At 44.5% G+C, this 24,797-nt stretch overlaps 1 protein-coding gene across 3 annotated transcripts; it reads right to left on the bottom strand.

Annotated features, from left to right (window-relative positions):
- Positions 1-210: 210 nt before the first annotated feature.
- On the bottom strand, positions 211-24,723 carry pnpla6 (patatin-like phospholipase domain containing 6). 3 transcript variants are annotated; one of them, XM_037471017.2, is made up of 37 exons: positions 24,624-24,723; positions 20,891-20,982; positions 19,584-19,637; positions 19,400-19,487; positions 19,208-19,290; positions 18,997-19,088; positions 18,765-18,905; positions 18,336-18,495; positions 18,005-18,085; positions 17,734-17,862; positions 17,504-17,584; positions 17,196-17,331; positions 16,930-17,004; positions 16,322-16,422; positions 15,709-15,888; positions 14,780-14,857; positions 14,273-14,478; positions 13,871-14,002; positions 13,644-13,767; positions 12,921-13,034; positions 12,774-12,849; positions 12,514-12,663; positions 12,326-12,389; positions 11,884-12,052; positions 11,588-11,770; positions 11,236-11,354; positions 10,880-11,036; positions 10,538-10,654; positions 10,377-10,446; positions 7,948-8,064; positions 6,075-6,191; positions 4,305-4,453; positions 3,973-4,125; positions 3,497-3,613; positions 3,293-3,380; positions 2,829-2,995; positions 211-1,818 (listed from the first exon to the last, which is right to left on the bottom strand). In XM_037471017.2, exons 2-37 carry the CDS (start codon positions 20,939-20,941, stop codon positions 1,744-1,746), a joined length of 4,194 nt encoding a protein of 1,397 aa, XP_037326914.2. In that variant the 5' UTR covers positions 20,942-20,982; positions 24,624-24,723; the 3' UTR covers positions 211-1,743. The 3 variants fall into 3 exon arrangements, with proteins under 3 accessions (XP_037326914.2, XP_037326915.2, XP_037326917.2); XM_037471018.2 differs by lacking the exon at positions 7,948-8,064; XM_037471020.2 differs by lacking the exon at positions 6,075-6,191.
- Between the last annotated feature and the right edge of the window lie 74 nt (positions 24,724-24,797).

A 24,797-nucleotide genomic window follows, 5' to 3' on the forward strand; every position in this document is an offset into this window, starting at 1 on the left:
TACAATCAGTAACTTTGTCATTGTGAGCATTTAGCGTAACGCACTTCAGCTAACAGTTCAATCAAAATATGAAGGGAAAATCAGTTACATTGGATTTTTTTTCTTTGTTTCTTCCCACCCAATGTTTTTTTTTTAAACAAATGATGCAAACACAATATAAAATATATATTTTTAAAATATTTTTTAAAGACCAAAACTAATAGCAAAACCCATCCTGCACATTTATTTATTTAGTCAATATGCATATCAAATTATAAGTCGTTTTTATTCTTTGAATTCCCTTGACGTCCCACAGATGTCTAAAGGAAAACGTTAAATATTTCAGTGCAAAACAGCTAAAGCCAAGTTAATTAAAATAAAACATCCTCCCACCCCAAAATTAAAAAACCAGATAATCAGTAAACACATAAATTAAACCGAAAACATTCTAAGAGAAGAAAACCGTTCTATGTTCAGGTGTTGGCTCCCTAGTTTTGCAGCAAAGCCTCAACTTAAAAGGTCCACCTCACATACACATATGAATATCAACATGGAGCATGTTATCATAAACTCTGGTTACAATCGAGGTCCATGTTACTGTCAATAGATACGGGGCGGTCCATTTCAAGTTATGGAGTCATCCCTGTTCGGCCTCATTCACGACATCACACTCACCTCGTGGAGGAGGCCGGCCCACACGGGGGGAGGGAGCCCTCCCTGTCACGAGGCACTGAACACAGGGACGGGTTGAAGAGGCTTCTCAAACATCACAGCGAGACACACTGCATTTCAAACACGCACCAGCTCAAAGAAACCATTTCATTCATCCCGAAAATTCCTCCCCATACTCTGTTCAGTTCGGCCCCCCCGCAGTGCATCAAGCGCCCTCCGCTCTATTCTGAGTGAACTTTGAATATATTTAATTAAAATAAAACTCACAGGTCCATCCCGCTGCATCACTCACCACATTTCTATCTCCATACTTCATTTAAAAAGTATTTTAACTAAAGTACCCTAATTTGAATTGTTTCACGTTCTCCCCCCCACAGCTTCCCCTCCCTGACATCTAATGCTAAATTTAGACGCCTCTTTCCAACAACAACAACAACCCTTTTGTGTGCAGATGTGACTTTTTCTCTTCAGTGTCCTTGTAGCGTTTCAACTAATCACAGCCGTCCAAACACGGGCAAAATATACAAAGTCATCTGAAGAAGCAGACAAGAAATGAAAGGACCATGTAATACGTCACATTTTCAATAATGGAGTGCAATGAAGATGTTTTTCCGACATTAGAGACACACGTAAAGACTCAAGAGACACAGACGGGGTCTTTATGGCCATTTGTAACTGGGGAAAACGTTTAAGTTGCCCCTTGTTTTGTTGCGTTTCTTACTGCGTGAGTCCCTGTTTTTGGCAGGTTTGGGAGTTGGCAGGCAGGCATTCTGGTTATGGGATTAGTGCTAAAGTAATTGGAGAAAGCGCTGGGGAAGGGAAAACTGTTCTTTTTATGGCCGCACCGTTTCATTTTCGACGGGAGGGTCAGAACGCCAACGGACGAGGCCAACGTGGAAGCCGCTCGATGCAAAGAAGTTTCAACGCGTTTGAGCACGAACGTGAAGAAGAAAAAAAAAAAACTGTATTTCAGAGTTTCAGAAATCGCAGAAGCAAAGCGCGGCGTCCACGTCTCTCGCCCCGACAGTTTATGGACCCGTAATTTGGCCCTCGGTCTTGTTGTGACTCCCTCTGGTCCTCCATGGCCCGCTGTCAGCAGTCAGACACCTCGGAGGTGTTGGAGTCACTGGCGAGTTTCCTGCGTTGTCTCACTGATTTGTCCTCGTCCTGCAGAGAGAAGATAGTGGATGTTCAGTAAAGAAATATGAAGGTTCCACCTGTGTCAGCCTTAAGAGTCCAAATGTCATCTCTGCACAGAACACCTCTCATTTAGAGATGGCCGCTCTAGTACAACCGTTGCGACCAGTTATAGATCTGTAGCCCTGCTATGGTTAAAGCCAAAAAATACATAAAATACCAGCAAATAACGTGTAGTAGGAAAAAATAGTTTTGAATCAGATACCAGCGGGTTTTGATTTAGTTTCTATGTTGGACAACACCAATTTGACTTCTTCTCTCCTTCACACCATAATGAAAATTTCTTCAGAACCGTTACTGTCTTTTACCCGAATAAACCAATGATGAACTCACTGAAACAACTTTCATGTGGGGAAATAAGAACTGTTATTGCCACAGGTTTCTCCCAATAGTAACGATTGGTTAACCAGAACAAATGGCCGAAGGTCATCTTGTGTTTTGCCATCAGCCTCTTGGCAAATATGAAGACATTTGCTAATGGCAATGGCCGATATTTAAATATTGCGTTGCAACAGGCGTCAGTAGCCTGACTCAGAGACTCCAGCGTGATTCGAGCTGCCGACGGGTGGCGTGTGCACTTTGGTTGGTTTTGTTAGGCGTCAAAGAACAATGGGCTGCAACGAGGCAGAAATCTCTTTGTGATTGAAGCACATTTATCCCCCGAGCCACAGCCCCCCCCGTGGGTTAAGGTTCAATCAGTTTGTTCATAAGTTTGTGTGATTGGGTCTGCGCACACTCTCGTGTCTCATTAAGTGCTGGCAGTTGAGTTGTTGTTGTTGTCTATAATGAACATCTATTCTTTTCTCTGGCACAAATTGGGAATAGTTCGCAACAAACAACATTGGCAGATGCTATTAGCCTAATTCGTATTGTTCAAACATCAGTACGAGGCCAGAAGTTCACATCCATAAAATCATCAAAGGCCTCGAAGAAGAAAATGAATTTAATGTGGATTGGTCACGTTGCACTCATGAGCTTACAGTCTGAAAGACTCCATTCTGGCCCCATTCTCCAGGTGAGGGGTCCTCAAGGTCCTCTTCCTCTTCTTCCTCCTCCTCCTCCTCCTCCTCTTCCTCCTCCTCCTCCTCCTCCTCTCTCACAGTGTCCATCCCATCCTCTTCATACTCTGTCAGACAGTCTGACTCCTCTGCAGAATGGAAAGATTTAGTGGATATATTAGGGGCAGAATTTATTGTGTGTGACTGAGTCACATGGTTTAGACCATAAAATATCAGGGACATTTCCCAGTGTATTTCACCCAAAACACACCAGGTGAAAGCTAGCCGACCTTATTGCTTACACTTGTTAAATGAAAAATGATCTTGATGGGGGAACTACATCTATAGGAGGGGACTGCTTTAACAAGGACTATATTTATATTTCAAACACTATAAAAAGGGATTGTTTTCAGAACAGAATACATTATTGGTCAGTGATTGTTTACCCTCTGCAGCTACGTAGGTTTGGACCGGCTCTATCCTGGAGACAATCTCTGCAAGGTCAGTGAAGTCAGCTCCTGGACACGTGCAAATCTACGATGCAAGAAATCATCATATAGGACATAGAAAAGGTTGACGGTGACCATGCATTTAGTGATACATCAACCAATCAAATTACATATACTTTGCAGCGAGGGTGCTGTTCTTACATCAGTTCTCTTGCTGTCGTTGTAGTCGGCTGAGCGGTGGTCCTTCAGCATGTTCTCGATAATGTCGCCTCGGGCCCAGCCAGTAAACAGCAGCTTGCCGTGCTGGTAGCCCACATCCTGCAGAACAGAAATAAAAGATCATTAACAACATTATTAAAAATCATAATAACGAAAGGACACGTTTTTTAAAGGCTTAAAATAGATGCTTTATTTTTAAGTTAATTTGGTACATCAACGCTGAAACATAACATAAGTCGATGTCTAAGCCAGCATGTATACACTTTATAACAGTTCCACTGTTTTAAAAGACAAAATGATTTTGCAGCATCAGCAATAAAGCTGCAATATGAATGGGGGGCCATGCCAGAGTAGCCATATCTTCTTCTGTGTGTTTTTATCAGAGCATCGCAACTAACATGTAGTGTTTGCTGATGCAGCTTATCAATAAAAACAACCATATTAATGCCGTGACTCACATAGATTTCGTCAAACTTTCCAAAGTCCATTGTCTTGAAGCGGTCGATGGGCGGTCGGATGTACTCGCAGTAGGCACTCTTCTTTACCACCTCCAACTGCCGCACACAAGACACGTAGGCCAGCCGAGACTGGATCTCAGCCATGTCTGGCACCTGCGGCAGAGAAAGGCGGGAAAACCGTCATTTACCAACGGAAATATTTCTTCATCTACAGACTCAGCAGCAGCGGCGCTACGTATGGATTAAAAAAAACGCAATAGTACTGCTCTACGTCACAAGTTGCCGAGTCACCCATGGTCACCGGGGCTTTGGGCAGCCAGCCGGTGACGTACCTTGACTTTCTCTGCCCATGGATTTATCCGTTTCCACAGCAACCACCAGCCAGAAAGGGAGTCGCCGTAGTTACAGAGGTCTGTCTCGTCCTGGCTTCCCACATCGATGGCGATTACTTTCCTGGCCCCCATGTTCCTCGCGATGTCCGCTGTTTGACGTGCGTTGCATTCGCACACAACGCGACGTGCCAACACAGCGCGAAGAAATCCAGCAGCAGAGATGGCAGAACAGTGGATTCAGTGTTATCAAGATTGTCTCAGGGTTACATTTGTAAACCTTAATTTTTGGAAACACAATGTTCAAGAGCAGACTAACACCACAAAAATATCAGTTGTCAGATGCACCCTACAGAATCTTTACTGGCCAACAGAGCACAGTGTCAGAGGTCACGACCTCTCTCTTTGAATTACCAGTGTCAAAGAAAGCATTGGGACAAAGAGCATTTTTGTGGTGTTGTGTCTCTTTTTCAAAGACAGGAAAGCAGAAAACATCTCAGGAGCCCAACACACTGATCCAGGGTGCGAAGGAGGACAGCAGAGAAACCATCAGAAGGAAAGCAGCCCGATTTCACAGGGCGCCCTTTACATGGATCAACCGTTGGGCCCAGAAAGCACCGCGTATCACAAACCTCAAGAGTGAACTTTTTTTTTTAGCTCTTATCAAGGAGGGAATTACAATTGGCTCAGTCCAGAGCTTTGTGACTAACGGCGGTTTCATCAGTGCAGAGTACATTGTTGACCATGACTTCATCAGAGACCGAGTCGGGGGGGAGTTTTTTTCATCTGCGAACCACATTTAAATGTCTCACTAATTCTTATTTCTGTTACGATTACGGGAAAGTGTAGATTGGGTCAAAGTGGATTTTTAAAACGTTTTCAGGTAATGAGGATGCATTTAATGATTCGCAGGCAAAAAATACCCCCCCCCCCCCGGGTGAAAACAGAAGCAAAGTTCTAAAATCAAGCTTATCATTAATGTCTCGGCTGGCAGGCAGTTGAAAATCAGCATCATTATATACTGAGGGATGTCCCATATCAATAATTTAACAATATGTCAAATGTTTCATAATGTAAAGATAATTGTCTAGAAAACAAACTGAACTGTTAAGATTTATGAGGCTGAGCTCCTCATAAACTTAAAAAAACTTCATTTATTTTTGTTTTAAACTATAATTTAATTTGGGTCATTATGTTGTCATCATCAACAGAATGCCAGTACGATATGATCACATCACCCCCGTATGATTCTGCTGAAAGTCAATGAACAGTATTGGATTATTGCCCAGCTGAGCTATGCAGAAAAGGGCTTTTTGGACATGAAGGGAACCAGACTTTAACTTCAAAGCAGACTAGTGTCTCCTGCCACAAACATAGCAAAATCACAGTAGTCCCTCTTCCCATTTTTGAGCTGTCAGACAAATAAATATCCTTTTGAAAACTGAGTTTCTCAGCGTCTAATAGAGCCCACTCATCTCTTTTTGTTATATTTTAAAAATGTGGTTCAAGATTGATTAAAAGATTTTTTTCATGATTAATGATTTCAACCATTATATTCAGACAGGAAAAAACGCTGAATACTCTCAGTAAGCATGAAGAGGGGCTCATGTCTAAATACTTACCCAGTCGATTAGCAACCTGTTTGTAACCCCTCATAATAATCCTCCCCGTCCCTCAATCCACCAAACCCTCCTCTAACAGGTTTAGAGGACATTGAGGACTGTGTGTTGGGGGATGGAGGGGGGGGGGGGGGGTGGGACCACCTCTACTTGCCTGGCAGGTTGTTGATGTAGCCACCGTCCATTAGCAAGTTTCCATCTTTGGGGTCGCAGAGAGGCGGCAGGTACCCAGAGAGGGTCATGCTCGCCCGTACATAGCGCCACAGAGAGCCTGACACACCAGGGGGGAGGGGGGGGGAGGAGGAGGAGGAGGAGGGATGAGGAAGGGGAGGGGGATAACATCTCAATAATGTTCGCTAAACATTTCAGGTTAGTTTGTTTTTTTTTCGACACAGAACGCAACCCCAACACGAGAGGGAGGTCGGACGGAGGAAGGCTGGAATGTGGTTCTGCCCGCCTTCAGACTCTGCTGAGCCCCACTGCGGACCTCGTTACCCGGCACAGAGACCCTGCCTGACCCGTGCGTTAAGGTAAAGAAGTAAATGGCAACCATCGCAGAGCACAAAGGCCGCTTGGATCTCCAAACAGTGTCACAGCATCTGCGTTTCTCAGCAACAGATCCTCTATATTCAAGGCAAAACCAATCAATCGAGTGGAAGAAGTAGGAAAATATTGTGACCTACTTGAATTATCTACATCACAGAGGAGGAGCTGCAGCGGCAGATCTTGTGACAATGTTTGGGGATCCCTCACCGTGAACATGGCAGGGGAGCACCCAGCCTGCCCAGTCCTGCAGTCCAGCTCAGTGCCAGCAGGGGGCAGGAGCAGGGCGGGTGCTGCATGGGTTGGAAGGATAAGGAGCACCACAGAGAAAAGGCGAGGGGTACATCTGTATGTGGGGAATGTGTCAATGCGCAAGTAAGAATTGTTCTACTGGAATAAGAGTTTGGTAAAAAAAAAATATCATCAACTACAACTTCCCATTTGTTCCCTATAGAATTATTGTGACTTAATTTTATTAGCTAACTTTATTTTATTTGTACATGCAGAACTGCAGGATCCAGAACACATATTCTTGTGTAATAAAAAAAAAACATATATACAAACTAAAAAAGTAATACATGCCATAAATATATATATATATATACATATATATATATATGAAAATTCATGAGAAATATATTGATTGCCTCACAGGATTTTACACTGGCATGCACACGGAAGCAAGCAAAGCCAGGGGAGAGGACAGATGCTGCGTAGGAGGTACTGAACATGTTACTGTAGGTAGAGGTGATTGAAATGAAACAGTAGCAACTTCGGTAGGACCTCCTCATGGGGAACAACCTGAAGCTCAGTCCAAAGGACGGACACACAATGGTCCACAACAACAGACAGATGTGATGTTGACATGGTGCTGCCATTCACAATGTCCAGCAAGTGTCAACTTAAACACTGCTCTTTCCTTTGGTCAACACAAACACCACTGTATGCTCTTGGTATCGGATCTCACGCGATCCCCAGCCAAATCAAAATCACTGTGAAATATACATAAAAATAAGCAAGTAGAGTGGTGCTCACGAGCCCCATCCAGAACTTTATGGCCATAAAGGAGAAGGTAGATGTTCAAATAAAAAGTAGTGGGCCAGAAGAAGCCGACCATGCATCGCTCCATGACCTACAGATGTCGAGACATGCAAGGACAAAACCTCGCATCTACTAAGAAAGTGAAAGTGAGCGGTTGTATCCCCAGGTGGCGCTAAGTTAACTTCGGAAATTCTGCTGTGTGCGAGAATCAAAAAGCCAATTTGAATTCATGATACCGGGCCCTGGGTAATAGTGAAAATAGTGGATTTAGTCTTTCCTTCCAAACCATGGGCTCCCAATGTCCACCTGGTTAGGGTGGGGTTAGTCACGAGTGAGAACTCGGGAGGGAGAGGACGAGAAAGAGGAGAAGGGTAGCCGAGTGGTCGATCGTCCACTTGGGGGTGGGGGAGGAGGTTTCTGTGAGCAGGCGTTTCAAATCTGACCTGGGACATTGTTTACATAGCAACCGTCCACAAGCAAGTGGCCGTCCTTGGGGTCGCACAGGGGAGGTAAATAGGGGGTGTAGGAGGCGCTGGCTCTAACATATCGCCAGACGCAACCTGTCGGGAGATGGAGATGGAGAAGGAGGAACACGTCAAATGTGGGCCGGCCTCAGTCTCACAGATGGATAAAGAGAGAGAGAGAGAGAGAGAGAGAGACATAGAGAGAGAGAGGGATGATGGAAGAGAGGGGGGGATGCCCACCACACAGAGTAGGAGTGCATAGGCTGCGAGGAGCAAGACAGAGAGGAAGGGAATACAATGTCAACAGAATTATTCCATCTGAATAAAGTATTTCTAGTACGAGGCCAATTTGAAAACAAAAGCCGATTAAATGTAACTACTCAGAGGCTGATTAAGGAAGTAGGTTGGACTTTAAAGAATGATTACAAGATAATACAATATACTAACACAATAACATTTACTACAACAGCAAATGATGGACGAAGTATAATCCACAATATAAATGACAAGTATGTTGGATGAACGACACCAGATGTGTGTAAGTTAGCTTTACAACCTGAAAATTGTGTTGCAAGTTTGTTTGATGTGTTCATTAATCCTATTTTTTAAAGTGGTATTAGGGTTGTTAGATGACTCGGACAAGCAAGGTGGGAGGAATGCAGGCGGAGAGGCAGAGAGACGGTGAGAGAGGAAAGACTAGGACGGAGAGAGAGGACCAGAGCCCATCGTTTTAAGAAGTGCTTTTTGCTGTCAAAACGTAGAAGCAAGAGAAGACTGCAAGTAATGGAGAATGTTTTCTGAGGAAAGATCTCAGTGATGATATTCCGTCTGGTTGTATAAAACTAAAAGAAGTAATGCAAACTCATGACACAGTGTTCCTTACACCCATTCAAACGAATGGAGACAAAGTGACATATTTTGAATAGCATCACGCCAGGGCGGTTTGACAAAAGCACACAGGACAACGTCTACAGAAAGCACACAATGGGTTTGGGTGAGAGAAGCAACGTGAGATGTCATTAAGGAGCAATGAGGGAGAAGCAGGGTGGAGTGTTCTGGATCCTACATGTTGGACAAAAGTCAGCGGCTACACTCATTTTGGGCAGAAACGTAACGGAAGTGGCACATATTAGGGCTTAACCTGGGAGCTTTGGACACAAATGTGAAAGAATGATGTTTCTGCAGTTAAAAAAAATGAGGAAACAAAAGGAAGGAAAGAAGGAAATATATATAAACTAGTGATGTAGCAAAAGAGACGGAGGCAGACGACAGGAACGATGAGACAGGGGGAGGAAAGGCTTTGCTCCAGCAGGTAATTCACACACATGCCAGGATACAGACATAAACACACCCCTCAAATCCAGTAATTAGCCTGACTGATGAGCAGTCAGAACACTGCCTTCACAGAGCAACCAGCAACGGCTGTATTTGATTCACAATGCTGTCATTTGTCTCAGCATGTAATTACGCCACATGGCATCGGAAAAAAAAAAAGAAAGAAAATCACACACTGGATTTGCAGGGTTTGTCAGAATAGATCTACATCAGCTAATGTTAGTGATGAGTGGTGTTAGTGGTACATTTCTAACGCAAGTCAAACACAACGCCGGTTTTATTATTTAAATCAATGCAGACAAACACTGTCTTCAGTACGGATCTACTGAAATCACTATACTGGCATGTTTATGGCGCAAAATCCGTGCATTTTGGACTAAAAGGAGCTCTGAATTTGGCCTTAGTGTCCTCAAATACATGCCGGCTGGCCACTGACTTACTTGGGTTATTTCGCCTCACCCAAAACCTCCTTCTATTCTTCCATAACACTATATAAATGGCCAAAGTTATTTTCAAAGTTTTCCCTGATAATCGGATTAGTCGTTCCATTCTACTAGTTTCAACAACTTAAAAAATGTCTACTTTCAGTGAGGCTTGTGAGGTCGTACAACTGGTGTGGACACCATTACAGGCCCACTTAGAGTCTTGGTAAGGGGTTTAGCTTTGGGTAAAAGTATTCAACAGCAGACAACACACCATCCATACTTTAGTTCAGAGTAAACCATGAATCTCAGAGCATGAAGCCCTGGAACTGGATGGTGCGTCGTGTATTCCCCAAGTTGTGCCTTCTGATACAATAGATATTAGAAAAGATTAATAAATGCTATTAGTCACTTAGCTAATAGATTTGACCTTTTACTTCTGACATTCCCCGATAAAACATGAAATTAGGACAATTTTGCACATTAGTTGTTAAATAGATATTATTGATTGAGCTGTGGTGAATGTCGACTTCATCTTATGTGTCTTTTCTATGGGTGTTTGAGCTTACCTTTGGGTTTCTAAACAACATTAAGCCAAAAAGTGATTTGAGGAGGGGGGGGGGGGGGGTGCCCGGCTCAGCGGTCACTTACCGTCCTGGTGAACTCGCATGGCTGAGGCAGTGATGTCAGTGGTGACGTTGAAGTACGGCAGCCACAGGTCCTGTTGGGCACAGAGAGAATTTCAGTGTACTTTTCACTCTGCCAGTTCAAAAACAAAGAAACAACCCCCCCTCTGCACTACAGTCCCTCACCTCGGCTTGCTTGTCCTGGAACACTTTGTAGATGCTGGTGTTGAAGGCAGAACCGGAGAACATGGAGGTGATGGGATAGGTCAGGTCCAGGACGGTTTTGAATACAGAGTTCATTGCCTGTTCATCAACAAAATACAGAGAAATCCGTCTAATAAAGTCTATTATTAATCACCTGTTCTTGTTTGAAACCATAAGGGTTGTGTTTCATATCAGTTACTTGACATCCCCCTAAAAACAAATGGAAATACATTGAATTGAAGTATAATGCTGCTGGGTAAATGTTCCATTTTAAGAGACATTTGATGTGTAACGCAGTAAAGCAGACACAGGTGTATGCTGTACCTTGGACCACTCTCTGGCTCTCTGTTTGGTTCTGACGGCACTCCTCTCCTCAGCGTACAGCGCTCCAATGAATGAGCCGATTGAGGTCCCACCCACTATGTCAATAGGAATCCCTGCTTCCTCCATAGCTTTGATCACACCCACATGTGAGCAGCCTCTGCATTGGGGGAAACAAACTTTTTTTTTTTTTAGATATACTAAACTGCACATGGTACAAAGTGGCTAAAAAAGGGTCATAATCCGAATGTACCTTGATAAGACATGTGTATTAGATAATACTTAGTTTGTTAACATGGCAACACCACGACCTTTGAGACACAGATTGCTCTCCCCAGGGCGTTTACAGCCGTGCTCACCTGGCTCCGCCCCCTCCCAGCACCACTGCAATGCTGTTTCCAGTCAGGACTCGGGCCAGCCGAGAGAAATCACTGTGCCTGTCGGCCGTTTTCTCAAACACCTTCTCATATACCTCCCTCTGAACAGGGAGAAAACATGGATGAAAATGGAGCCAAAGCAGAAATCTTTCTATGCACATTTTTCATTTTAAAAGCACCATTAGTCTACGAGAGAATTCATTCACGTTTGCATGCTTAGTTTACAGTTATGAAGGCTGGGTATACTTTAGAGCTTGCACAGCACACCATAATACAAAATATAAGTAGTACAATTTAAAAACAGCAGGAAATGACAGTATACTATGCATCGTACTATTTTACTAGGGCTGCGCCTGGAAAAGACCCTGCGGGGACACTTGAGGTGAAGGTGACCCGAGCACCAGCTCCGCATGTTGAGCCACTCAACCGTCCTGGAGGGGCCCGGCCCGTCCTCTTTGTGCAGGAGGACCAGCTGCTTCAGCGCCCGAACCGCTGTGTTCTCCAGCATCTGCTCCAACTGGAGGGAACCAAGAGAAGGTGGACTTTGCAACGTTTGTTTGTTACCCGAATGTTTTGTCCCCCTTTCCTCGTGTCCTTTGTTAAGACACACACACACACACACACACACACCTCCCCCAGGGCGGGTTCCTGGTCGCCCAGGCCGACAATGAGGATGCAGTCAGCTTGGCGGATGCAGCGCTGAGTCCACGGGGTCATGCTGCTGTCAGTCTGGTAGAGGACAATCCGATTGATGTCCTCCTGCTGGGCCAGCCAGCCGGAGAGACGGTACTCATGGATACTGATGGATACAGGAGAAAAGCAGGGATGAGTTTATAGAACAAGGGCTTAACAGGCACCTACAGTAACTGGAGGAGGAATGCAAAGTGTAAATAACAACTATAACAGAATAACAGATTTTTTTAAGAAGGAAGACGTATTTGAGATATTTTGACTGGAAATTATATTGATTAATAAACACACACACACACACACACACTTAAATGGGGAAGAAAAAGACTATTATGTAAAGAATATTTTGTAAAGATGCCAAACAAGACTTGACTAGACTGACCTGTCCAAGGCTGAGGCGCCCAGGCGCTCTCGGATTATTTCGCTGGTCAGTAGCAGAGTGGGGCCTGCAAGGTAGACAGTCAGAGACAGACAGAAGACTGAGGTATTGTAAAGTGTATGAATGCACAGACTGTGAACCTTCCATGTGTACGTAACGAACGTGGACAAATGAAACCTGTGCAGGCCTACCAATGGCACTGAGGGCGTGGCTGAGCTCCAGGTTGAACGCATTGATCGGCACGTCGTCACACACAGGCAGGACAGCCACAGTGGAGAGGTTGCTGGCGGGGTTGGTGACATCAGCACTGGCCGTCATAGTGGGCAAACTCAGGGCTGAACCTGGAGGACAGGACCAGTGTTTAAACGGCGGGGATGTTGTACTTTAAAACGGATCAGATCGGACTCGAAGGCCGGGGGCCACGTTTTTTGAGTGCGGACCGTCGCCTCACCCGAGAAAGGCCCTCGGCCCTGCTGAAGGTTCCCCAGAATCTTCTGTCCCAACAGGTGGATCAGCCTCGTCACGACCTGAACAGACATCAAAGCATGAACACCGTTTCAGCGCCACACACAGACACATCAAGGGGAAGGGCACGAACCTGGGGATATCGTCTTTTGATGTTGTTGAGCGTCCCTTCGGGCAGTTTGACGAGCTCCGTGTCTCTCACAGCGTGGACAGTGGTGGCTCTTGGCTGTCTGGTCAAGGCCTCCACCTAAAGAATGGGTCAAGTCCACCATGACATGTGATTATGGTAGAAAGTAGGAGGAAGAGCTGCACCGAATTCGTCAATGCATAACAGTTCTGAAAAATTTCTTTTGCGCTTTATTTCAAGTCTACTCTATTCTGTGTAATCCTGGTATTTCTGAATAGCTGCAGGTAACGACTTCGTGGGATTGTTTTCAAGTTGTGTGATCCAACATTTCCACAACTCAATAGCACTGTTCGGGCCAAGAGTAAATATTTTTGTAGATAAAGTTAAAAGCAATAGTTTCTAAAAAATCCATTTGCATGTCTATGGAAATGAATACATATGACAACTGACACTCAAAACCTTTGAAAATCTGAATATCTCAAAACATTAGGTTCAGCCTTGATAAATATAATGATAAATAGATTATCAATATTTCAAATAACAATATTGGGTTCGTCATTAAAGTCACAATAGTGCAAACATGTCCGTCTCAATTACAGTATAGAAAATATATCTTGTTTTCCAGAATACTGATGTATCCATACTGCAAGAAGCAATTCCAATCAAATACATTCATGTTTCCTTTTGATCACATGCAGACGGAGACTGGGGGGAAAGACGTGTTATCACCACTCCAATGAGGTCTCCTCTGCCGTATTCCCCGACGAGTTCTTTCTTCCCGTTTGTCTTGCGGATGACTGAACGTAGACGTCCGTTCAGAACAATGTACGTGCAGTCTGACTGGTCGTCCTGTCTGTGGATGTGAAGACAAAGTGACAAATGAACAAAGTTGAACAAAACGAGAAAAAAAAAAAAAGTTGAGGCAGTTGACCAAGGGAGCCTAATATTTGTTTTACCTGTAGAGGGCTCGGCCGGCCTCCACAGCCATCCAATCAATAGCAAAGTCCATCTGCCGGACAAAAGGGGACATGCGGATGGCCACGGTGTGAGCCGCACTCAGCACCACACTGGGCTGCTCCCTCATGATCCTGCAGGGGGCGGCATACAGAACCGTCAGGCTTTATGTTGTTGGCAAGCAGATGACTTGGAGCAGAATGATAATCGATCATTGTCACTCTTCCTATTGTCTGACGTATGATTTGCTAAATGTTGTGTTTTTTATTTTTCTATTTGTGTGAAACAGTGTACACCTTGAACCAGACAAATGTTGGATAATACTTTATTGAATGATATGAAATCGGATGATGTCTAACTGCATCGTGGGCGGTATAATGGGACGTTCAAGGCGGTGGACTCACTCGTAGAAATTGGACTTTGAGATCTTGAGGTAAGTGCAGTCGCGGATGGCCTTGATGGTGAAGATGAGGGGCTCTCCGGTGAGCACCGCGAGCTGGCCCACCATCTCCCCCGGGTGGGTCACAAACAAGCAGACGGCTTCCTTCTTGTCAATCATCCGCTGGTAGACGTGGAGACAGCCAGACATGACAAAGTGCAGACTCACGTCCTAAAAGAGAGGAACGAGAGAACACAGAAAACAACTTTTATCTGACTTTCATTTCTTGTTACTATGACTACGGTCATAGTTCAAAACTACTACTACTAAACTATTCTGCAGTACAAATAAAAAGCTTAATAATGATATATTTAGTCAAACATGTAAGTAAGACTTCAATCTGAGATTGTTTGACATAAAGAAATACATGCATAGAGAAGTATGCAGATGCATTTACCCTTAATTTCACGCTCTTTGTAGGGCAACAGATCATTTTAATCAACAACTGCAGTATGCATTGTGCTTTAAGTACCTGGTCTCCTTGGCTGGCTAAGACAGCTCCCGCTTTTGCGTGGTGCAGAGTCACTTTCCCATTTAACAAGGATGAGTCCTGGGTTCAAGAAGAAAGACAAAGATTCAAAGAGTCAAAGAATGCAGTTAAAGCAGCAACCAAAAAAGTGAGAGGAAGTGTCTTCATTCTACTTTGTTGAAAGAGGACTATGCAACAGTTTTCATGCTTGATACAGTTACACCAACATGGAGTTTTGAAATATTAGGTCTAGGCACACAGAGGGTTTGTCCACACTCAAGACTCAAGCGTCTTTGTGCAACTCGTAAAGGGAAACTGCGTGAGATTGAAATCTGCATGAACGTTGCAATGATCGAGCGATTAGTGTTTCAGTTACTTAGAACTCTGCTGACTGACCCCCTTTTCACGTTATAATCTGTCTGCAGATGCTCCTGGGTGATTTGAGACAATGTGCTCACCCATGTGGAAAAAAAGCAGCACTATTATTTCTAAATCCCTGAGGCAGTCGTGCAGTGTATAATGTATACCATGTACATATAATGTATACATGAAACCGGGCCCTGAGTCCAAAAAACCCCTCCCATATATGATGATTTAAAATGCACTAACTGCACTTTTAGATCAAGCTTTAGTTTTCAGCTAAAAACAAATGTGATTGAAACATTTTAGCCGGATCCCTTTTGGAGATTCGTGTCAGGTTTTGGTCCTATTTATCCGCCGCATCTTCAACACCGGTCCGCAAAATATCTTCTAACCGGTCTGTTATTCAAAAAAAAAAAGGTTGGGGCCCCTGCTCTATGCCTTAATCTTTGTTGGCATGTACTATTCTTATTCTTTTGTTGAATGTGTTTCTTTTCTAGCAGAAAAAGGCACTAGATGAATACAACTCTTTGAACGGAACCAGAATCAGTGAGCAAAATAATCAGACAAACCTCAATCTTCATGAGTTTAAGCATCTCTTTCTGAGCTTCCTCAAACAAAGCAGCGTTGGAGCGACTGGATACAGGTGTAAAAATATTGTCCACTCCCGACTCTTCCTCTGGGTAGAGAAAGATCCCCGAGGGAACCTCATCAACCGTCACCTTCCTCTCCCTCTGGTCCTGGGACGCAGACTGGAATCATACAAGTACAAGGGATACCTCAGATGACTCTCAATCCAAACGGATCCAAAGTAGGAAATCTGCCTTCAAAAAAAAACAATGATCCATGACATGATTTACTTGAAGTGAGGAAGTCAGTGTCGGATATCATAGCTTTTCTGATTGATTGATATATTTACGCTTACATGTTAAAAACGTATACAAAAGGTTTTGAGCAACACAAATATTCTAATACCACACAGCGGAGAGCATTTCTTGTAAATTGCTCAGGAAATAAAACATTTTAGGAGCCTCCGAGAGGCAGGTTAAATATTTGCTGCACTTATACTAGAATTCTTTTAGTCTCTGTTCTGGAGGACCACCGTAGCTTCTGCTGCGATTGTTCACGTCAGGAGATGAAGTCAACCTCATCTCACTGGGGTCTCAGAGTCCGCCGCGTACTTACCCGAGTAAATGAAGGAGGGGTGTTGCCCTCCTCGGCAGACACGGATATCCGCCCCCTTTCGTATGCCATGTCAAAGTCCGATCTCAAGCTTTTCTGCAAACCTGCACAGACAAAAGTAGACATCCACTCTTTGACAATATGCTTTTTTATTTTTAATACACCTATTTAAAATGCAAAATAATTCTATCCAGTCCATCAAGTTTTATCTGACCATGTTTTACCACTATTACTGTTGTTATAGCTTTAAATTATCTTTCTATTACAATTTTATCTTTAAAAATTGCTGAAGTGTTTTGGGTCTTTTGCGTCGTTTTCAAGGTCCACCCTTGTTTTGTCTTATTTTCAGCTTGCCAGTCATCTGTGAAGCACTAACCTGTACCAATATATTGCAGATAAGTAAGTGAGAAGATTTTAGGACACTTGGGCTGAACCCATTTGGTGGTGCTTTTAAAACGCCCTTCTTTCACTCTGACCTTTTTCCTCTGGCGACTCGACAATGTTTTGACAGAAGTACTTTCTCAAAATAGCCCGCGGTACAGCTAAGACATTTATTGGTTCACCTAAAGAACGTTATGAAAACATGATGCGTTAGTCCGGAGAGAAGTTACCAGCAATGTCCACAGGCATCGAGATGGTCCTGCTAAGAGTTGGCCCGGTTGTTCCATCCTTCGCTTGTTCCCCTCCTGTTCACACAGGAGACCACAGACGATGCATTATTTAAGAAACCAAACAACACAAGAGGAAAATCATTTATACATTGAAGATTCAATAGAATCCAATAAGTATAGCATTTAACTTTAGCTTAATTTCAGTTAGTCATTTACATCTTTTATCATGACATTACAGCCATTCTAGTTTTTTTTTCTTCTCCCACCTGCAGCTTCACCCCTAATGGCAGCTTCCCGATGCTCCTCAGTTACGGTCAGGCTGCCAAAGCGCTTACCATGCCGGATGGGACTGGTGCGAATTGGGTGAGGAGACGGAGGTGGCAGGCGCGAGGGCTGCATTTCCTACAGGACAATGTTACGAGAGGACGTGTGAGAGGTGGAAACATGGACACATTAGCGTCTAGACACTCAAGTTCCAACGAGAAATGATGTGCCGAGAGCTAATGTTTGCATTGCTGTCTGGTGTGGTTGCCGTGTGTGTGTGTGCCCATGCGTGGGTGCGTGTTGAACTCACATGGCTGAAGAGCTCATTGGTGAGCCCCAGATAGTTGTGCAGAGCTAAAACCGTTACTCTTTGGAGACGAACCATGATAATCTGAACAGAGGAGACGGGTAAGTAAATCGTTTGAGGTCCATGCAAACTGATCATCAAAAGATTCATGGGTGCAAACATTTCTGACTAACAGTGGAGGACAACGGAAGAAGGAGGAGATGCAAACAAGAAGAGAACTAGACACAACTCACTTGCACCACCCGCACCAGGCTCTCAGGGTACTTCTCAAATATAGCGAGGAAAGCCTCAACAGGTAAACGAAGAACAGTGGAAACCTCGGCGGCCCGTGCCGACACAGTTCTGTAAGGCTTCTGGTGGCCCTGCACACAAATATCCCAAAGAACACTGCAGTAATTAAATACATAAAATGCATTGTGTTCACATTATACGAGGCTGTGATGGGAGATGTTGCTTCTTCTTCTCTTTATTGCGCGTGTGTGGCAGGAAATGGGCGGGACCTACTGTGATGACATCCAGGATGCTGAGGAGGCTGTGGACACTGTCTCCGGGGTAAACCTCCTTCACAACACTTTCTTTGCCATCCTGAATGACAGGAAAAAGACACATCAACTTATGTTAAAAAAGGATTTAGTTTTTTTGTTACTAAAAGACCAAAGTTTGCAGATTTCACCCCCCCCTCCCCCCCCGCCTCCAAATCAAACGTTAATAGCTGCTAATGTCCTTCTAAAGTCAGAACTTCCATGGCGCATTCAAATTTTGCACGGTAGAAAACAAAAACAACAAGGACATGCATGAAATGCACATGTAGTCATGCATGCATAAGCTTGCGTACCGCTCCAGTAAGGCACAATTCCAGTTTTCCACCCTGAACCACGTAGATGCTGCTGTCGGGCTGACCCGGCTTGAAGACGTGCTCCCCTTGTAGGAACTGCACGGACACCATGTGTTTACACAGCTCCAGGAAGAGGGGCTTCTCAAAGTGACCCAGCACACTGTGAGGGACAACAGAGGGGTTAGGAGTTCACACACACACACACACACACACACACACACACACACACACAAAAAGTGACGCTTGTTTCTTGTTTATAGTCTATGTTGCATGGAATGCTACTAGCTAAGCTTTATGAGAAGTTTGCTAGGCAACTGCTGCACAACAGGACAAAACATCTGAAAGGCATCAGGCTCACGTCCAATCCCGTCTTATCGACCCTGCAAATCAACTCTAGAAGACCGCCAAATAGCAAGAAGACAAACCTACCGGACATTTTTGAGCATGTAGAGCACCTCAGAGGGGAGATGGGAGTTGGCCACATCAAACGCGGTGAGGTCAGCCTCCAGCACCGAGGGAGGGGGCTCCTTGGCCTGTAGGATGGGCACCTCCTTCTTGAAGCGCAGGATCCTTCACAGTGGGAATAGATGGGGTAAGTCTGTGAGAACCAGTGGCGGTAGGGGAAGCTCTACTGTTGGTGAGCAGGAGATCTTTGATGTACTTTTTGGCAATGTTGAGCATCTTCTGCTTCTTCTTCAGGCGCTGCCGAGACGAAGAGGACGTACCCACCAGGGAGGAGGTAGACTGCGAGACCTGTTATAAACATACATTTTTTTTAAAAAGCAGAGCGATGACATGTGATTGACTGTTATCAAAGCCCAAATCACAGAGACAACAGGGTTCTGCAAAGCTGTTGGATCACTTTCACTCACTTTGCGCATGATCTTTCTCCCGTAGAACATGACTTTGTCCCTCTTGCGAAAGCGGTATTTGGGGGCCTCCAGAGCTTCTAGGTCTAAGATATGGAAAATGACAAATTACCATAAAAACACATGCATGAGTTTGCCCTTTTTCGCAGCTCATGATTGCGTGCTCTCAGCTGCAGGTTCTCGGCTGTTACTGACTTCGAAGCTGGATCCTCCGCAAGATGAAGAAGATGAGGATGGCAATGAGGACTATGGCGATGCCCGCACCAATCACCATCCCCACCATCTGAGGAGAAAAAATGTTTTTGTTTTAAAGCGTTAAAAGTTTCTCTGCGTTGTGCAACGTGAGCGGCGCGGCAGCGACGCAGTATCCCGCCCTCACCATGCTCGACTGTAGCTCCTCCTCCACAAGTGTCTTGATGTTCTCAAACCCGTCCTATTTGAAGAGGAAAGAAACAGAGACATTCTTAATCCAAAGAGATGATCAGAACTTTCTGCTAAGCAACTAGCAGAGTGCTAGTTGCTTAGTAGAAAACCCAAAAGCTGCTGCTGCTGACACCACCTGCAGCGCATTGAGCCTGAAGGTTTCACTTCAAGTGTAAACAAGGGATTTGCCCTGGGACACAGGAATGTCTGACTATCAGAAGAAGAAGGATATGAACGTCTTATCTGACCTTCTCCGCGCTTGCTCCCTTCCGTGTGTCTTGTGCTGTGTCTTACTTAAACCCTTCACTAAAAACAATGCTGGCAAAAGGACGTAGTGCAAAGCGATGGAGCTGTAATTTAGGCGAGGAAGAAAGATAAGAGAGAAGCCTTCAAAGGCTTTTTTCTAATTACTTGCAGAAAGCAGAGTTGTTTTTTTTCCTTTTGGCTTGATTTGACTTTCATTTATTAGGTTGAATATCAATATCAGCACTTCTTTACACATGAAAATAAGACTGTCAGTGGAGGGAGGGGAGATCCTGCGTCCAAGATAAGCCCGTTAGTTTTACTATGTGTGTGCGCACATTTGTTTGGCTACTTCACAATCAGATAAAGTATTATTAGAGCAACAGTATTGTGTTTTATGTGCTCTGGCCTTTTTGTTGGGAGCTAATGGTTAGTTTGCAGTAAAAGGCCTAAGCAGGCCACTGGGGATATGGGCGGCTGGGCTGTAAGATGGGTGAGTGATTTGGGCCGGATGTGCCCACAGAAATATGCTATGAGCAGGCGCATCGGAGTGCGGAGGTGTGGAAAGTGAGCATGTGGGAGCAAATATCAAGTCTAAAGGTGAGCTCAAAATGATAAGCCGAGGCGCAATAAACTGAAAGAGCTGTAAGCTAACTGTCAGCTACAAGAACACGATGACGCAAACAGCCCGATTTCAAATGGTGGCTCAAAATCCTCCCCCGATTAGGGGATGGCTGCTAAAATGTGAGAATAAAGCTGCTACTGAGCCTGTTTGAACCCTCAGATTCGACTGGGAGAGAAGCTTCAACAGCTACGTTCACACGGCCAAAAACTGTTGTGAAGGTCATGTTGAGTTTGACGCCAGTGAGGCCGCTTGCTGTCTCTGTCTCATGTTCTGCATTTCTGGCCACGCTTTGTACAGTGAAACTGCCACTAAACATGTGACCACGCAACCACATGTAAGAGAGCTATAGTCATGTGTTTTATCATCAAGCAAATGGACCCAGCGTGCAGACCCACCTCGCTGGTGACGTCTCTTTGGACCTCTTGTTCCGAGGTACTCTGTCCCATTGTGACCCTGTTTCTTCATAGGTATGGTCCATCAACGGCCACTGGAAACAAAGTCGGACAAAGCATACATGTCTCTTTCATGAAAGACATGGAAGCCTACGGTCACACTTGCAGAAACAGAGAAACTGAAACATCCACTCACTCCTCCTTCTTCTTTAAGGCTGGATATTATGGCTTCTGTTTTGATAATTAACTGCATGCAGATGAACAAACGTAAATTTCACCAAACTATTGAAAACCAGTGTTCCACCAGAAACTGAATATGAAGCTGATAGCAAAAGGCTTGCTATCAGACTATTCTTAACAATGATTATCATGTTTAATCTGCATTTAATCTCTCCTTAACATCCCTCCAAATGAGTCCTAGAATCAGAGGGGGATCGAATGGTTGCATCCTACTGGGACAGGCTTTGTCTCTGTCACACACACACACACACACACACACACACACACACACACACACACACACACACACACACACACACAGCTGGATAAAATGTATACAGATGGTAACTCCATCCCCTCTTTTTATTCATCCATCCACTTCCCCGGGGGATGATCTTCTTACCGTCCCAATCAATTGGTACCCTTTCTACTGGGGATTCAACAACAACATTTAAGGCAGAATCATGTAAGAAGAGCTTATGGCCATTTTTCAATACAACTACTTCTTTTAGGTGCGAGTGATTACAGTTGTGATGAAGACCTTTTCGTCAGCATACTATTAAGGGATTAGCTGTGGAAATAAATTTCTGTCCCTTCGAGTAACTGCAGCTACTGTTGTGTTAATGACTTTTAGGGGGTTTTTGCATTTGTTTTGTACACTGCACAGCCAAGTTTCCCTTTCCTTCCTCCAACAGCTCATTTAAACAATTACCTTACATAGAAACAGATACTTCTACATACAGCAAGGTGGCGCCTGCCCAGCCTGCTCCTCTCGCACATTTACTGGGGGGGAGCCCAGTATAGCCACAACGCTCTGATCACTGGGCTACGACAATAATGGAAGCAATAGTTCCCAAAGTTCATGCAGGTCGGCTACAGACCAGTTCCCTGCCTACATATGCCAGAGCGGACCGATTCAGCTGACACAGGCCTGTGTGCTGTGGCTGGGACAACAAGCTTCATTCACCATTTATAGACAAATAAACAGCTTTGTTAGCTTAGCTCGCCGAGGTCCAACGTTGTCCCACTAGTACGCCTACGCCTCCAGGCAGAAGGTGGAGCTTGAGGGAGAGCCAGCCGGCTGTAAACACACTGCGTCTTTGCCGAGGGAATACAAAGTGGGCTGCAGCAGTAGCACGGGGAGCACGGTCCAAGGCCCAAACTCCATGAATAGTCATTGCCGTAGTCACGGAATGGACTACGAACGGGCCTGTGGTTTGGGGTATTTATCTAAAGGATGTGTGAATGCGTGTCAATTTGCTGGATCGAGACAAAAAAAAAATATCCTCAAAACCACTGATTGCGATGTGATGCAACTGTTTCCGATTTATTCTGCTCTAGTTGCTCTGGTTCTATGCTGCTTCAAAGTGATCAGAAAACTGAAGACAATTTTATTTAAAGCAAAAATATCCAAAGATATGAAGAAACCATAGGAAAATAGGTTTTTAATCATTTTTACCAGAAGTCCAAAACCCAAAGGAAATCCCTTTATAATGACAAATAATTTGCAAAGACCGAAGAAACTAATGTTTTTGTTTTTACTTGAAAAGCGTTTAATCACTTCTGTTAATAAAGTAAGCAATTAATTGACTAGTAGCTTCAAGTCTAAAGTGACATATGTTATTAATAACAATGACTAGTTTTTGTGCTTTACTAATAAAAAAGCTCCAAAACGTCCCGTTGATACCAGATCTGTCAAAGTATTATGTACCAAGCAACAGCACCAGTCGGTATCAGCCGCATCTTTCATCTGATGCATTTCCTGCTTAACACTATGACATCAGCGGCTGGGAGAGGAGGCTGAACTGCTGCAGAGATGAAATTCAATCAGGCAAAGCTTGAGTTTCCAGAGTCGTCTTACATGAAGTAATCCTGAGAGTCAAACAAAACCCCAAAACAGGCCATTTCTGCATGGGGCACACGGCACTACCACATGAGAATGGTCAACATGTAAGAGATGCGTGTTGTTATAACATAATGTATTGCGAAGCTAATCCTCCAAAATTTATTCCACCATCATATTCAATAAGACGGTTGTAATTTTAAACAGAAACTGCAAGTTAAAAGTCAATTGGTTGGACTATGTGTATGACACCTGACACGCTGAAGGTCTTTCAGAGCGGGAAAATCCCCACCAGCTAAATGTCAGGAGATTGTGGCTGCAGTTGGATTTTTCATATATTGCTTTGTGGCAAGTGGCCAGGAATAATGTTCAAATCGCTTTCCATTCTAAGAAATGCCTTTTCTAACTACACATCCCACTCTGCTTCGGATCCCCTTTGAGTGTACACAGCACCGTGTGTGTGTGGTAATAACCCTGTAAGAAAAGCACGGGCCTGCTGTCCTCCGGTAACGAGACAGTAGCCAACCTCCAGCCTCCTAGCAGTGCCTCCCTCCATGCAGGCATATTGCCATTGTTCTCCATGAACAATGACACTAGTGTTGACCCCACTGTCCAGTGGAAGACCTGGGCCCGACCCAATGGCAACCGTCCACCCTCCAGGAGTGAGATTCACAGGACGGCGTGTGTTTAAACGCACGTTTAAAAGATGCACGCCTGGAAAATTGCTGTGACTGTTCCCTAATGATTCCCCAGTGGGAGCAGAAAACCAGTGTCTTTGTTACGCAGGTGCTGGTCTGAATATCACCTTTGACCCTGGAAGTCAAGCAAGCTGTTTATTTCCCTTTAGCTCTATATAGATGTCCTGGAATGATAAGGGAACAAAACACTAGCTCAACCGACCGAGGAGCACGAGCAGCTCATATTTCCCTCCAACCAAAATAGTTTTAGCATAATTTCCCCCCACAGAGGTGTTGCCTTGCTGACCCCTCGTGAATCCGCTCGCTTGAGTTGTAAACACATCGACAGCACAGAACACCCAAATAGCGAGAGTGTCCTCTCACTAAAACCTCCAGCGTGCTCGCGATGTAGGAGATGCTCCCGGGTAGGGGGTGTTTTGACGCAGTGCTGTAACGTTAGCTAAGCTAGCCGACACGCACACCACGTCCATGGGAGACCGTGGCTGGATGACGTCAGACACAGCAGGGCCTGGTTGTTTATATTCGCGCGACAAGTAAACGAGCGAATGCCACAGGAAGCGTTAGTGAGCCCCTGGTCTTTAGTTGTATTGTTGGGTTGGAAGTAGCGGAGTCCACCATCTTTCCACCATTCAGCACATAGGGGAGCTGGCTCACCCACGAGCGCTCATCCATAACGTAATCCCTGTGGCTAACGTAGCTAGCATCAGATCCCGCTAATGTCAGTAAACGGTGGTCACGAGGAGGTAAAAACCAGGCAGACGTTAAAGCTGTTGAAACGAAAAGTATTGTTGCCAAGTTTTTTTGTTGTTGTTTTGCCTTGTTGACCTCAGACAGAGCTCCACCGTTATTGACTCTTGGACGGATTCTTTTACTGGTTACCGAGGAGAGGTTTCAAATCACTCAACCGTGAGCTAAACGCGATCAATCTGTAACCATGACATGGAGTAACAGAGAGGGTATTAAAGAAAGCATTCACCTGGGCTGGTGCTCTCCCGTCTATCGTCACCGACTGTCAAATAACATACAACGGAACTCATCTATGTTGAAGCCCCTCCTCTTTTATTTACGACAGAGCATTGGCCAATCAGTGGCTAGGACGCTGTAAAAATGGCCCAATCACAATGCAAAATCGGAATGAATGAGTTATGTC

This window comes from Pungitius pungitius, chromosome 9 (genome assembly GCF_949316345.1).
Source record: "Pungitius pungitius chromosome 9, fPunPun2.1, whole genome shotgun sequence".
Lineage (NCBI taxonomy): Eukaryota > Metazoa > Chordata > Actinopteri > Perciformes > Gasterosteidae > Pungitius > Pungitius pungitius.